Source organism: Diabrotica virgifera, chromosome 4 (assembly GCF_917563875.1).
Source record: "Diabrotica virgifera virgifera chromosome 4, PGI_DIABVI_V3a".
Lineage (NCBI taxonomy): Eukaryota > Metazoa > Arthropoda > Insecta > Coleoptera > Chrysomelidae > Diabrotica > Diabrotica virgifera.
Window position 1 is genome coordinate 195,349,700 of NC_065446.1, and position 17,301 is coordinate 195,367,000.

At 32.9% G+C, this 17,301-nt stretch overlaps 1 protein-coding gene across 3 annotated transcripts in view; it reads right to left on the minus strand.

The window, feature by feature from the left end:
* LOC126883284 (uncharacterized) overlaps positions 1-17,301 on the minus strand; it is a 314,814-nt gene that overhangs the window by 164,343 nt on the left and 133,170 nt on the right. Inside the window, exon 1 of one of the 3 annotated variants that reach the window (XM_050648629.1) lies at positions 4,299-4,386. The exons of the other annotated variants lie outside the window; for them this stretch is intronic. Within the exon in view, the coding sequence (XP_050504586.1) occupies positions 4,299-4,303 (5 nt within the window). The 5' untranslated portion in view covers positions 4,304-4,386. Of the gene's footprint in view, positions 1-4,298; positions 4,387-17,301 lie in introns of those variants that run through there. 3 annotated transcript variants of the gene reach the window in all.

Consider the following 17,301-nt stretch of genomic DNA (forward strand, 5'->3'; position numbering starts at 1 on the left):
AAAGCTAAGTAAATTTTCTACTCGATAGACTAGTAAGCTACATGGTGTTCCATTTAAAATAAGTAAGATATTACAGCTTGAATTTGTTAATAGAACAATCTAATATTTTGACCACCCTGTAAAAAGATAGGTATAGGAAACCCTAATACAAATTGAAAGCTAAGCAAATTTTCTACGCGATAGACTAGTAAGATACAGGGTGTTCTATTTAAAATAAGTAAGTTATTACAGCTTGAATTTGTTAATAGAACAATCTCATATTTTGACCACCCTGTACGAAATTTTGTTGCAATCAGCATCTGTTTAAGTATGCTAAATAGTATATTATTAAGCTCCAAGAAAGAATTTCTTACTCCTCCTTAGATTCGTGGATATTTATTTTTTTCTAAAACCTTACATTTTTATAAAAATCGAAATAAATCAAAACACCCTGTATTTAGGTATAGGGAACCCTTATGAAAGTATAGCTTATTTTTTAAGGTCAATTCAATAATGTCATCAGATATAGGGCATTCCATAAGAAAAAATATAACTTTGATATACCACTCTTTTTTGGAACACCCTGTATAATTCACATTATTTTTAGGTTGTAGTATTAAAGGCCCTGTATATTTCTGTGAAGAAATTTTTTTAAAATATCAAGCGATTTTCCGTACAGAGACCGAGGCGAATAAGATGAACCACCCTGTATATTGCTTGTATCTGAATTCGGCTTTATTTCGGCCAATCAGCAGGCTTTATTTTTCGCGCGTTCGTTTAATCACTCCTCCTATTTAGAAAATGGCCCATAGCTTATTTTAATTTTAGTATGACCCTGGTTTGTTCTTTGTTTGTAATCGTCTACATATATTTGTATTTTTGGCTTGTAGTTTTGTTTTGTATAAACAAACTCTTAACTGGGCCTCAGGATGGGGCATAAATTGTAAAGTCCCGAAACAAGTCGCCTTTTATAAATAATATCTAATAAAAAAATAAGATTGTGCGTATTGACCTTTTTTCATAAATCTGTACATAATGGATTCACCCTTACAACCTTTTCAGCATTAATGATATACTTTAATCTATTGTTGTTGTCGTTCTTTAATTCAATAAGCCAGTTTATAAAGATGAACTTTTTCATCAAATTTTATTAAATTTTTCAATAAATTTTAATTTGTCCGAAAATTTTGTCCGGATAGAGAATTAATTATGAAAAGTATGAGGTATGAGCTTGTATTCTTTGTATATTATGCTTGCTTCTTTCTATTATGAGCTAAATTGGTATTCCCAGTATGGTAAACCTCGATGTTAATTTAGTAACACGAATTTATCATTTAGTATAAGTATAATACATACATACAAACGAAACTGTATTTACGTTGTTCGTGATTTTAAATGGCTTATAACGGCAGTATTATTTACAATTAATAGGTATGTCAAAACTGTTTAGAAATATCCGTAATTGTCAGGGACGAACTGAGGAAATTGAACGAACGTGATTATAACTTGCAGCAAAATATAATTATAGGTATGATAGTTGTGTCATTATTTTACCAATTATTAGAAATGAGACGAAATTTAATGGAATCCTGACTGAGCATTATTTGCATTTATTCGCGTATTTTTTCGCCTACGAATTTTTCCAACTTTAATTATTTACTTAAATTATTGATTGCTTTTCAACTTTTGTAAAATTTGCAATGGTAAGTGTTGATATTATTCTATAGGTATATTAGTTTTTGAAAATATATATTTCCTAATCATAAAACAAGGCAATTAATTTCCGATTGGAATTTTATCACATTTGTTACATTTGTTCGGAAGGGTCGGTGTGGCAGAAAGCTTTCAGTCACCTCCAAGAATTTGGCTGTAAAACACAGAAGAGATACCCATGAAATCTTTATGTACTTTATGTTCAGATGTATGGAGGCAAAATTAAGATAACTTACAACAAACACGAGTTTTCACTACTGAACTGTACTCAAAAAAAAATGTATAATTTGACGTCGGTTGCCATTATGACGACAAACTAAGAATGACTGAAATTGGCGCGTTCGGTTATTTTATGACTACCGCCATATTAAGAATTGAGTGGCACTTTTAACATAATTACTCTGAGACAAAATCAATTATAGGGAGAAACTTGAAAATAAGGTGTAGTCACATTCTACGAAATATTTTGGGTACAGCACTTGTAATTTTAAAAAGTATGGGGGTGGTGGAGTACAAAAACTAAGGGAGAGTATTACAAAAACAAAAATTAACAAAATGTACATGAAAAAAGCTGAGTGAATGGGGTAATAATGAAAATGAGTCGGAATAACAATGAACTAAAAACAACGGTCAATATTCTGGTGGATATCTGAGAAGGAAACCGTGAAGAAAAGTCAACCTTCATTTGAAAGAGAATATGATTTCCGAGCATGAGCTTAAAAATAAAATGTCCTTATTTCGTACAAAAATAATAGTACAGTTAATCAAGGGCAGATTAATGCAGTAACTACAGTACATATTATACCCGTTTTATCTTATATCCACTGATCCAAAATTATTGTCATCATAGTGGGCTCTGAAGGACAGAGATAGCTATACAGCGCATGTCTATCATTACTTCAGATATACTTGTCAGTTTACGTCAACTTTGATTTTTCAAGATTTAGTAAACAAAATTATTATTAAAACTGGTTTTCTTTTCACTGAAGAACAAGGGCGATCTATGCTCGAAGTGTATTTTAGAAATAGCCAAAGAATTAACGGAGAATGAGTTTACTGAGTTTACTCCGACAGAGATGCTTTTGAAGATTTTGTTGAAGAGTTTGAAGAGAACAATGTTGCGGTTCATTATGAAGTCTTTTTCAGAACTGTTCGTCGCGTTGTAGATGTTTATAGAGAAACGGGAAGCGTAACTCACAAGCCAGAGGCAAGCAGGCCTAAAGTGCGAACTGAAAAAACATCGAACTGTCCAGAACAGTTATTGATTGCAGATCAACCACATAGGTAAAACAACTCGGCATTTACGTCAACAGGTAGATCTTTCATATGGATTGCCAGCGTATTGTTATTCGTTTACAAGCCTTCCATGAAATCACCCTAAACGACTATTCCCAAAGGCTAGCCTTCTGTAATTGGTTTCTAAACAATCTCAATAACAAATGATGGTATATTAGGCAAAACCTTTCTTACTGACGAATGTTGGTTTCATCTTTCGGGTGCACGAATTCTCAGAATATGAGGAGGTGGAGTGCAGATAACCCGTATTAACTTATTGAAAATTGGAGTTTGGGCTGATATATAGTAAAAAGAGAAAAATCAAAGATGCGGCTCTAATTATGCTAAATGAAACCAATTGTGTCGCAAATTCCTCGGTAGAATGCAGTAAGATGTGGTTACCCATACTAAAAAAGAAAGTCAATAGAAAGAAAATACCGCAATAATTAGTAAGTCAATAACATATCGAGGATAGTACATCATTTATATTTTAGTATTATTTATATATCTATGTATTATTAATATTATTTATAATTTTATTTGATTTGATTTTGGTTGATTTTTATTTATTTAAAATAACAGACATATAAAATCAGTGTTTGGTGTTAGTTTTGAGAGTAAACTGAATGTAAGACCAAATACTTACAATGTCGGGATAGTATCATGAGGTTTTTTTCCTGGTTTTTCCTCGTGATTTACTATGGAATCACTAACGGGAGAATTTTACTGTCACCATTGCATGTAATTGTCTTTTTAAAGACAAATCACATGCTAGAATTTTTTGTGACGGATATTATTGAGTTAAAGTTGATTTCATGTAATCGAATGAACTATCTTTCAATAAAGTCGTCCCAGGAACGCAACTCATAAATATTGGCAATATCGTTTTAAAGTCTTCTACTTTAAATGTATAATATATGCCTGAATTGCTGATATGAATGAGTCAGATTAAATTAAATTATTAGAAGAATTTTTTTACTACGCAACAACATTTTTGTTTAAAGTAATATTTTGTATTTTGATAACGACGTCCAAGGTGGAAGTCGAAACGTCAATAAAATAATTTTTTTCAAGTTAAATTAAAATAGTTAATTAAAATTCCCAATTAAAATAGTTAATTACTTATAATTTTGCTAATTTGTTTGATTTTCGATTAAAGTTATGTGGTAAAAGTTTTGGCTGATTTTTTTATATGTTACAATGTTAATCAAAATTAATTTATAAACCAGTGATACAAATTCAGATTAAAACTATTTTTTGCTCGGGTAGCGTTGATGAAAATAATAATTGTGGATCGCTCGTTATAAAATTGTAATATCATTTGTACTCACCGCATATTGCAATATTCATTACAAACAGTAGATACTAGAAAATTTGTAGTAGGTACTATCTCCGCACAATATCACACTAACAACTCCAAACACTAAACTAAAGATTATTAATTTGAATTTTAGAGTAGGTAAATCATCAACATTTTTATGACCAAATTTGTCATTAATTATGTAGATAAAGCAAACATATCACAAATAAATTGTGTTTGCATGTTTTCCAGACTGTATCTTTAATGATATATTGCCGCTTCTAATGTGAAAAATATATTTTTTAAACAGGAAAAATGAACAGTAAAAACTGTTTATAAACATCTATATTGGATACAAAATATTTATATTACTAATTAGTTTGACAATAAAATTTGTATTAATAGCATTGATGAATTGTTGTTGAAACATATTTGCAGAACGACCTGTTTCTTTGTATGTGGACGAAAATATGGTGAACTATTATTTATAACTTTCCATTAAGTAGCCCTCAATTTCATAAATTTTATGAAATTGAGTGTTATTTGATGGAAAGTCATCTTCAGGAAACTCATGAAACACACTGTTTTTTAATTACTTACATCTATCATTGTTCTCCATTTTATTTATTATTTTGGTGTTTGGTTCATTTTGGTTGATTTTTTTTTATTTTAACTTCCAGGAAGCCCGTCGAAAAGCAAAATTTTTATCAGTAGCTACCATGCTGTCTTCTACCTTTCTCGCTTAAGAAAACGGCCATGTTTTTTTTATTTTATTGTATCGCTTGAACCATTATTCGTACAGTCACTCACATATATTATGATTAATATATATTATAAGAAAAAAAAACATGAAGAAAATATACATGAAAATATATAGGGTGAGGCAGATAACTGGCGTATTAGAAATATTTAGAGAACTAAAGGCAACAGAATCATGAAAATTGGAATGAAGGGGTTTTGAAGGGTGATCTATTTAATGAAAATATTTTCATCAATTTGCCACTTCGTTTTTTTAAATGGAACACCCTGTATATTTTTACATTTTTAGATTCTACTCGATGTCTTCTTTCTTAAAATATGCGGTTTGGTAATGTTATACAGGGTAGTTTAAAAGCTAATTACGTTTTTTTATTAATTTCGTAGTAATTTTCACACCCTGTAGAATTGTAATAGTTGGATATCAAAAACTCTATTTATGTTAAAATGATTTTTAGTATAGTCTACTATTATTAAAAATTATTAGTATAGCTAAATGTTAAATTTTAGTATACAGGGTTGGTCGAAACTCGAAATGAGGATTTTCTGAATTTTCTTAAATGGAACACCCTGTATTTTAGTATTGCAATGAAAAGACATTTTATGGTACTTTTTTATTTTTTAAGCATTCCCTATACCTAAATGCTTCAATTTGTGCTTAATTGTTAATCGCGCCAAGAATGTTAACTACGTAGGTATTTTGATAGCTCAACCATTATTGGCAATTTTAAAGATCAGTCTAGATTAATATGTATTTATTTCCGAAAAATTATTTGTGATTAAATATTTTCACGGCCAACCTAATAAAATTTCACGTATTTTTTGTTGAAATTAATGTTTGGCTTGAATCACCAATAACTCACAAATTAAAGCAGTTAGGTATAGAGAATGCTTAAGAAATAAAAAAGTAGCATAAACTATCATTTCATTACAATAATAAAATATAGGGTGTTCTATTTAGAAAACTCAGAAAATACTCTTTCCGAGTTTCGACCAACCCTGTATAGTACAATTCAACATTTAGCTATACTAACAATTTTTAACAATAGTAGACTATATTAAAAATCATTTGACCATAAATAGAGTTTTTGATGTCAAACTACTACAATTCTACAGGGTGTGAATATTGCTAGGAAATTAAGAAAAAAAAACGTAATTATCTTTTAAACTAACCTGTATAACATTATAAAACCTCATATTTTAAGAAAGAAGACATCCAGGAGAATCCAAAAATGTAAAAATATACAGGATGTTCCATTTAAAAAAACAAAGTTATAAGCCACTTTCGGTATAACCGGAAGTAGCAAATCGATGAAAAGATTTTCATTAAAGAGATCACTCTTCAAAACCCCTTAATTCCAATTTTCATGATTCTGTTTCCTTTAGTTCTCGAGATATTTCTAATAGGACTTTTATCTGCCTCACCCTGTATATGTTTTCAGTCTGGTAGGATGTAGAATAACATTTTTGGATGTTGTTTTATGTGCTATTAGATTGAAAACTTAGTTTTTTGATAGTAGTTGCCCCTAGGGCATAGTTTTGTCAGAGAGAGCAGCATATGTGCCTCCTGATGAGAGACTAATAAGTTTCGAAACCGGTAGAAGTGCTTGCTACACTCTCTGATTGAACTGGAATAATGATGCGGCTGTAGTTTCGTGTTGCAACGAAATTGAAAATGGTTATTCATTTTTGATTTACATGTTTACTCCCATTGGAGTACGAAGCGAACCATTCTCGTTGGAACTTAACCGCGCTGAGCAGATGGGACGTGAATTATAAATTGCAAAATTCCCCCATTTTCCTTATTCTCAGCATCCGTTATGGCTTGCAAATTGTAGAAGCCTCGGAGGTGTTACCAGAGAAGGTTCCCATTGTTTTCAGTCTGGTAGGATGTAGATGTAGAACATTTTTGGATGTTGTTTTATGTGCTATTAGATTGAAAACTTAGTTTTTTGATTGCAGTTGCCGCTAGGGCATCTCTGCCATTTCGTTCGTTGCGATCCGTGACTGCACGCCGGGGTTTGTCCTAGTTTTGTCAGAGAGAGCAGCATATGTGCCTCCTGATGAGAGACTAATAAGTTTCGAAACCGGTAGAGGTCCTTGGTGCACTCTCTGATTGAACTAGAATAATGATGCGGCTGTAGTTTCGTGTTGCAACGAAATTGAAAATGGTTATTCATTTTTAATATAATATAAGGTTAATTTGTTTTGGGCGTGTTGAGTAAAAATGCTATGTTACTAAGTTCAGTCGGCTTTCTTGTCTTTACAAAGAATCGCTTATTATTTCTAAAGACTTGGGGTATCTCGAATCTCGAGTGAGTACCAATTCGACAAAGAAGAGATTTTTGGTATGGATTTGTTGGATTGAATCTCACGTCCCCTATGAATAATAATATTTAAAGATTTCACTAAAATCTAGTCTCATCAAGTCCTCCTGATAACTGGAAAACCATTAAAAAACGTATGGGAGAATGGTGTGACACGAACTGAAAAGAAATATCACTCTTTATGTATACATGGTGATTCCAAAATCTCTGAGTTGCAGATTCTATACCTCAAAATACATATTAAGATTTAACCCAAAATCACTTAAATAAAATGTGACTCCTTACTGAGTTACAGGGTGTTTTATATAAATATTTAAAAACTATCTATTTATACCCATTACTTTAAAACTATTTGACATATCCTTGTCGTATTTGGCAGAAAGTGTAGGTACTTTATATACTATCTACTCGTAACGATAAAGTCATTAGTTTTCGAGATCTTTGAAGTTAAAAATGAAACGACACGGTTATTTTGATTCATTTCTTGTGCCGCTTAATTTTTAACTTCAAATATCTCGAAAACTAATGATTTTATCGTTATAAATGAAGAGTAAATACTCTTTATTTGTAACGATAAAATCATTAGTTTTCCATATATTTGAACTTAAAAATTAAACGGCACAATAAATTAATCAAAATAACTGTGCCGAAATCTTATTTTGAAATAATATTTTGAAATTAACATGTGAAATAAATTTTTTTGTGCTGCCCCCAGGGTCATAGGAATAGTTTTTTTCCGAACGTGATGTTTTGAAGTATCATATAAATGTTATAATCGGATTTAAAATTGATATGAGCTATATCGTCTTCTTCTTCTTCTTCTTCTTCTTCTTTTTGTGTAGACATGACTCTGTCTGTGTTTTCAATGTGCCTCTAGAAGTTGTCGTTCCATCGTTTTCGTAGTCTTCCCACCGATCGTCTTCCTATTGGGGAACCACTCTCGCTGTCCCGACTACCCTATTTGTTGTCATTCGGCTTATGTGGTCATTCCATTCTATTCTTCTGTTTCTTACCCAGTTATTAATGTTATCCACCTTGCATCTCCGTTGTATATCTGTAATTCTAGCTCTGTCCCATAGAGTCTTACCATCGATTTTTCGAAGGGTTTTCATCTCCGCTGTTTCGAGCAATCTTTTTGTCCTCTCTGTGTCGGGTCGTGTTTCTGCCGCGTATGTCATTAGCTTATAATTTTTAGATTGAATCTCATCAAGGTAAGTATTCACTATTCTACGGAGATGAATACCTGTGTTATGGTCCATTAACACGAATTTGTTATCCAATATGGCTGGAAAATGGCAAAATTGATCTTCTAAAATGTTTTTAATGTACCTATCAGCTGTCATTCATCCAATCACCTCCACAAGTTCGGTACCTATCTCCTTTCCAAGAAATACCACTCTATAGCACTATGCCGCCACCACCAAAATTAACACTATGTATGAGGTTACATCTGGCATAGCGTTCATCATATGGAAGCAAGATTTACAAAACTTTGTCTACAGAAGAGTTGGCGAACAGTATGTCAGTTGTAACTTCATACAAAGCGTTAGTTTTGGTGGTGGCGACATAATGCTACAAAGCAGTATTGTTTTGAAAAGACATACTGAACGCGTGGAGGTGATTAGGCGAATGCCAACTGATGTGTACTGAAAAATTTTAAGAAGATCATTTTTTGCCATTTGAAAGCTCTATTGGATATGACATATTGGTGCTGATGCACGTGTTCCCGACGCTAGCATACTGAAGACTCACCTTAATGAGATTCAATTTAAAAATTATACTAGCCAACATAAAGCCCAGATCAGATTTAAATCGATTATTGCATTTATATGACACTTTAAAACATTGCATTCGGAAAAGACATCCGACTCCTATGATACAGGCAGGCGAAGGATAACAGCACAAAAAATTCATTCCACATGTATATGCAATATTATTATTGTCCGTGAGTATATAAACATAGTTTCAAAAGTTATGCATCACCTAAAATTATGCTCATTTTCATAGTTCACTTTTTCATGAACAGATTAACGGATTCCCCAATTTTTTTTTATTATTTTAGATTTTTCTTTGGTATTTACACAGTTGGGCAAAGGTTTACTTAAACTTCTTTTTTGTACTTATACCGGCAGGAAGAAAAGAGTTTTCTCATGTTAAAAGTTTTCTTATGTTAAGTTTGAGACACCCAGTAGGGAGGACAAGGTACAAGTGTGAGTATGCATCGAAATCGTAATTCAGTCTTATGTTTTGTGAACATTTTGTTTTTTGAATGTCCCTGATATCTTTGGAAACAAAGAAAATAGACGGTTTTATTCTTTAACATGTGCTTTAACTGAAACAAAAGTTTGAAACACTCTGTGGGGAAGAAAAGGTACGCAGGTGGATACATCGAAATTATGTTATAGTCTCATGTTTTGTGAACATTTTATTTTTTTAGTTTCTCTGATATCTTTAATAACAAAAAAATTAGACGGTTTTAATCTTTAATATGTGTTTTAACTGACGATATGCGATACGTGAGGAGGCCATGTCTTATCATGCACTAACATGAAATTATTTGCTATATATACTGCGAAAGGAACAAAATATTCACAGAAAGTTCTTTGTGCAATATATCTCTCGCTCTTTAAAGGGCCTCCACGTAGACACCAAATCCGTACTTACTCTAAAGGAAATTCCACCCCAAAACATCACAGAGCCTCCATTAAACAATCTCGTCTCTCGTATGTTGCGCTGTGCATACCGCTCACTTGGTCGACAACTAAACTCTTAATGTGTCGGCCAGAATTGTTAACGTTATGTGCCTTTCTGTTTTTAAGGTTTATTAACTGTTATTTTTTACTGTTTTATTTCAGTTAAAACACGTCATGTTAAAGAATAAAACAGTCTAATTTCTTTGTTTCTAAATATATTAGGGACATTCAAAAAAACAAAATGTTCATAAAACATAAGACTATAATACGATTTCGATGAATATCCACACTAATACCTTGTCCTCCCTACAGTGTGTCTCAAACTTAACATCCGAAAAACAGATGAGTTCACTCGGGATAAGACCCACCCGGTATAAGTTCAAAAAAGAATCTTTTTCAAAAAAGAAGTTCGAGTAAACTTTTGTCCAACTGTGAAAATACCAATGAAAAATATAAAATAATAAAAAAAAATAGTGGAATCCGTTAATCTGTTCACGAAAAAATCAACTATGAAAATGAGCATAATTTTAGGTGATGCATAACTTTTGAAACTATGTGTATTATACACTCAGAAAATTTATGCGTTTTAAAATGCACAACAAATCACGTTAAAGTAATTAAGTTGATCTGCTTAATTTAATTAATTAAAGTATTTATTTCATAAACGAACGCTAATAATATGATATGGATTTGAATACATAATAAAAATGTAATTATTTAAAATTAAGGGAATTTCCTTTTCTTTGATATCTAATATTACTTCTTTTTAAATTAAATATTATCACATATAATTTAAAATAACCACATTTAAAATAAAGCGGCATTGCTAAATGGTTTTACTTGTCTACTAACATTACGAGGGTTTAGTGTCAAATAACGTTATCTACATTTTTTGTGAAATTGAGATATATCTATAATCGAGTTCACCGTTTTCGACTTCATTTAGTAACAAGAACCTGTATCTCTATCTGAAGCAGATTACAAAACACATTAAACGTTAACTACCAATTGTGAAAAAACTGTTCATGTCAAAAACATCTAAGAGGTGATAACGTTATTTCACAGTGAATTTCGTGATACATCAAAAACAGATATCGACTGTTAACGTTTATTGATACTAATATTTTAAGCTGTAGGTGTAGACAGCGTTATTATTATAATTCGTATTTGTTTTAAAAACGTCATTTTGATACTGGATAGCTAAATACATTTGTTTATTTTCGATATTGTTCGATTCTACCATCTGATTACTCATTACATGATAACATGATTACAATAATCTGATTACTCATTACATTTTTTAGTTTTGCTGAAGTTAAAAGAAAACATAGATGTTATTTTCTTATTGCCGGTTACGCATATATTTGTCGTAATTATTTAATATTTTGATTTTGTCAGTGTTTAATAGAAAAATGTCCAGTCGTAGCACAAAACTTTGTATGACAGAATACGAAGCATTAGCGGGTCGTGGATCTTCTGAGGTAGCCTATTGAATTACAAATACAATGAAAAGTGAAGTTACTGGGAAAGACTTCGCTTTTATGTCTGAAACTTGTTCGGGCCAAAATGGAAATTCAATTATTGTTTCCGCAATGTTTCTGTTTGCTGTTGAAACACTAAATATTTCAAAAATCGACCAGTTATTTTTTGAGCCCGGACATTCCCAAATGGAATGTGATATGGTCTTTGCCCACATCGAAAACGCGAGTAAAGGCTTGGAAATGTATGATCCATCGGGATGGTATATTTACAGTGAATAAAATGGCTTTAAAGAAATCAAAATACGAAGTAGTTGAAATAGATCAAGAAGACATTTTGGATTTTTGGATTCAAATGATTAAAAATAAAAAAAACTGACATTGAAGGAAATGTTGTCAACTGGTTGAACATAGTTTGGCTACAATATACATATTATAAAAAAAGACACTGCACCTAGTTATTTCAAATATAATTTTAAATCAGACAACTTTACGAAATTTAAAATACAGAAAAGGCAACTTCGAACGTTTTCAATTAACAAACTTGCGCCAAGAAGAAAATATGACAAACCGTTAACGATTAATAATAAAAAGTTAAAAGGTTTAGTAGGACTCTGTGAGCAAAAATTAAAGAACAATATCACTTCTTTTACTAGAATCTTCAAGGAAGGGGTGATGATCATAATGAAAAGATTTCAGAAGATGAAGGCGTTTAAAGATGGTATAAGTATTTAGATATTTTTTCATAAGTTTATGTTATTAGAAAAATAAAGTTTTTTATTTAAATACACTTAGTGTGTATTTGGATTCCGAGCAGTAAAGACGTACCATATCGCTCTCGAGATCCAAGTTCCAAGTTTTTGTGCCGGTCTCGGCTATCGGCCGGGACTAGTTTATGGTAATTAGTGAAATAATAATTAAAAAACGATTTGAGTGATTAATTCTAAATTACTATTTATGTGATTAATTTTTAACTCAGTGGCGTACTATATTAAGGAAATGTACCACCAAAATCAAGTGCCAAATGGGGGGTTGTATAATGTGCCCCAAATATATACACAGCCTCAACAACCTCCAGTAATATCGCCCCCATTTTATGGATTCCCGAGCAGCCAACAGACAACAAACCAATATATCCCGCCTACTCCATTCCCAAACAATAATCACCAATATAACCAAAACCTCCCTGCACCTCAAATGGATCAACCAAATACATCAAATGCTTCCCAATACATCCTCAGTGGAGAGGAACTTGTCATGGAAAACTCAAGCGATGAAGACGACGAAACCATAGAAAATGTCCATGATTGGCAAACAGTCAAAAAAATTACAAAAAAAAGAAAAGCAAACCCCAAAGATGATAACACAACAACAATGCAAGTGAGTACAAACAACAGATTTGAACCATTAGAAAACCTAACTGATAATAATAACACACCAGTAACACCTAAACCTCCACCTATATTTATCTATGGGGTAAATGATATCAAAAAGATGACTGAAAACCTTTCGACAGTCATTAAAGCAGAAGACTACCAGTCGAAAGCTCTCCCAAATGACACAATAAAAATAAACACAAAAACTATTGAGTCATACAGAAAACTTATACAGCATTTAAATAGTAGCAAAATAGTTCACCACACATACCAAGCAAAACAAGATAGAGCTTATAGGGTAGTTATAAGAAATTTACACCACTCGATGCCAGTCGAAGAAATAAAAAGTGAACTAGCTAAATCAGGGCATACTGTCCGTAATATCATTAACGTATTACACAGAGTCAATAAATCACCACTGTCAATGTTCTATGTGGACCTAGAACCGAATGAAAACAACAAACACATCTATACACTGGATTCTATCGGCAATATGAAAGTCAGCTTTGAACCTCCTCACAGAAAGAAAAATATAACACAGTGTCAGCGCTGTCAACGTTATGGACACACAAAAGCGTATTGTACAAGACCTTACGCATGCGTGAAATGTGGAGGAAGTCATCCAACGCCAGAATGTACAAAACCCAGAAATACACCAGCAAAATGTGCCCTGTGTAACGGAGAACACACTGCAAACTATAAAGGCTGCGTAATTTACAAGGACTTGCAAAATGTAAGAAATAATAGACAACGCGGAAATCAGTCAACCCATAATAATCAGAACCCACATCAAAATGTTAACCCAGCACCAACTTCACAGTATCAGAGTCAACAATCACAGTACCAACAACAGAATGGAACCCAATACTATGCCCAAGCAGTAAGAGCAGGAAATCAAGTAGCTGACATAGGGTCTCAGATGAACTTATTCTTAAACGAATTTAAAGCAATGTTCACCCAACCAATGAATCAAAACAGCATGATCCTTACCACGCTAACAACATTAATTAATAAAATTCATTAGATCTGTTCGAATAGCCGAATGGAACGCAAATGGTTTAGCAAACCATAAAGCAGAAGTAATCCAATTCCTAGAGGACAACATAATAGACATCCTCTTTGTATCCGAAACGCATTTCACAGAAAGAAGCGTAATTAAAATACCTTAATACTCAGTCTACCACACTAGTCACCCAGATGGAACAGCCCATGGAGGATCTGCAATAATTATAAGGAACAATATACAACATCATCAAATGCCGGAACATAAAACAGATAAGCTACAAGCAACAATACTTAATATAAATGCCAGGCCTTGGAACTTCGAAATTGCTGCAATATATAGCCCTCCTAGACATAGAATCACAACTGAAGAATACGAAGAACTATTCAACAAGCTAGGTAACAAATTCATTGTTGGAGGTGATTGGAATGCTAAGCATACGAATTGGGGTTCACGACTCATTACACCAAAAGGCAGAAGCCTACTAGATGCCATCAACAACACAAACTGCACCTACTTATCGACGGGACAACCAACGTACTGGCCGTCCGATACAAATAGACTACCAGATCTACTCGACTTCTTTATCCTAAAAGGAATTGCAGCAAACTACACAAACATAGAAGCAAGTTGGGATCTCTCGTCTGACCACACACCAATCATAGCAACAATCAGTACCCAAATAATCAAACGACCTGAAATACCCAAGTTGACTTCCCCTAAAACTAATTGGTGTGAATTCAAGTACCAGCTTGACACGAATATAAATCTTGGAATCAGACTCAAAGAAAAAGATGACATAGATAAGGCTATAAACCACTTCACCTGTCAAATTCAGCAAGCTGCATATCAAGCTACACCATCAACTCCAAAGCAAGAAAACAAAAATACCACTTCGAATTATATTAGACAACTAATAGTCGAAAAACGAAGAGCAAGAGGTAGATGGCAAAGAAGCCGCAACATTAATGACAAACACGAATATAATCGATTAACCAGACAATTAAAAACAGCGCTAAATGAAGCACGCAATGCCACATTTGAACACTACATTAGTACCTTGTCTACAGAAGATCACTCAATATGGAAGGCAACAAAACACTTAAAGAGACCTACAGAACACAACTCGCCAATTAAGAAAGATGATGGTACTTGGGGAAGATCAGACGAGGAAAAAGCTTCAGCATTTGCAGAATACTTAGCTGGTATTTTTAAAGAACACCAAGTAGAGAATAATGATGATGGAAACTTAATAAGAGACTTCCTGGATAGTGCTTGCCCTATGACGCTCCCAATAACACCATTCAATACATCAGAAGTTAAACTAGAAATAGAAATCAAGTATATTCAAATGGGAAATAAGCCATTATAAAAATGCCACAAGAAAATAGCTTCAGAACAACATTAGAAATAGAAAAATGCAATAACCACAAAGCACCTGGATTTGACCTAATAACAGGATTAATACTGAAACATCTTCCGAGAAGAGCATTGGTCATGCTAACTACAATATACAATAGTGCAATCAGACTGACATATTTCCCAATCACATGGAAATTTGCGCAAATAATAATGATTCACAAACCGGGTAAACCTCCAAATAAAACATCATCCTATCGGCCAATCAGCTTGTTGCCGATAATGTCTAAGATCTTCGAAAGACTACTACTTGGTAGACTGAAGAATGACATTAACCTAGATGTAGAAATACCCACACACCAGTTTGGTTTTAGAGAGAGACACTCCACAACACAACAGACTCATAGAATTATAACAAAAATCCTTACTGCTATTGAGGAAAAAAAATATTGCACAGCGGCATTCTTAGATGTAGAAAAGGCATTTGATAGAGTATGGCATACTGGACTTTTATACAAACTCAAATGTATTCTTCCAACCCCCTACTACCTAATCATGAAATCCTACATTGAAGATCGTTACTTCCAAGTAAAATATAACACAGCAACTTCCACATATTTTCCCATTAAATCAGGTGTACCACAGGGTAGTGTCCTGGGCCCTCTCCTTTACCTATTATTTACCGCAGATATCCCAACCACTGAAACAACCCAAATCTCAACATTCGCTGATGACACCACCATAATCGCTGTCAATGAGGACCCTATTATCGCGTCTGCACAACTGCAAAACCACCTTGACCAATTGGGAACATGGCTCAACAAATGGAAGGTGAAAGTAAATGAAACGAAGTCAACCCAAGTTACATTTACAAACCGAAGAGATGTATGCCCAACAATAACACTAAATGATACACAATTACCAGTCAGCACACAAGTCAAATATTTGGGACTAACCCTTGACAAAAGATTAACATGGAAGCCGCACATCCAAGCCAAGAAAACCCAGATCAACATCAAAATACGACAAATGAGCTGGCTTATTGGTCGAAAATCAAAACTCAATATTGAAAATAAACTGCTCCTGTATAAAACTATGATAAAACCAATTTGGACCTATGGTGTTCAACTCTGGGGATGCTCAAAGCCATCAAATATCAAGATAATACAAAGAGTCCAATCAAAAATATTGAGGATGATATTCAACGCACCCTGGTATGTAAGCAATAAAACCCTACACGAGGACTCAGCTACACCCTTGGTAGAGGAAGAAATTCCAAGGATCAGAAAGAGCTACCTTGATGGACTGAGAAGTCATCCAAATGATGAAGCAAGACTGCTGAACACTCCTCCCGAATTCGCAAGACGACTGAAGAAACTATGGCCAACAGATTTAATAAATTAAATATATACATATTGTGATCAAATGTAAAAAATTATAATAGGAGGGTTGCCACAGGGCAGCTTCTCCCTCATGTATTTAACATTCAAACTATTTGCTTATAGCTTCGATGAAGCAGATTGTAAATGAAAATATGTAATAAAAAAAAAAAATTTAAATACACTTACTAACATTTTTAATAATACAGGTTTAGTGCTGCATTGGATATCCTGAAAATTTTGAAAATATCATCGAATTTAAGTTAAAGTCAAACTGGATATCCTGAAAAAAAGGGGAAATATCAGGAACATTTTCGCCACATTTTAGGGAAATTACATTTTTACATTTTCACCCAGCAGTACTAACCCTGTAGTAAAACTATTATTATCAGGTGCGACGTTAACGGTTATTAAAATATATATCGGTAATATCAAAAAGCGTTATCAGGTCATTATTAGAAAAAAAGTCTATTTTTTTCTCTGTAGAATATCAATAACCTGTAATAATTTTTACAATATGTCAAAGAAACCATAATAATACTATATAAATTGACAGATTTCTATTGTAATGTATTTTGCCTCCGTAATCACAAATTTGTTGGCTGGTATTAGGTTTCAAAACAGTTTTTCGCATTTTCTACCACTTTATGTTTTTGTAGTTAA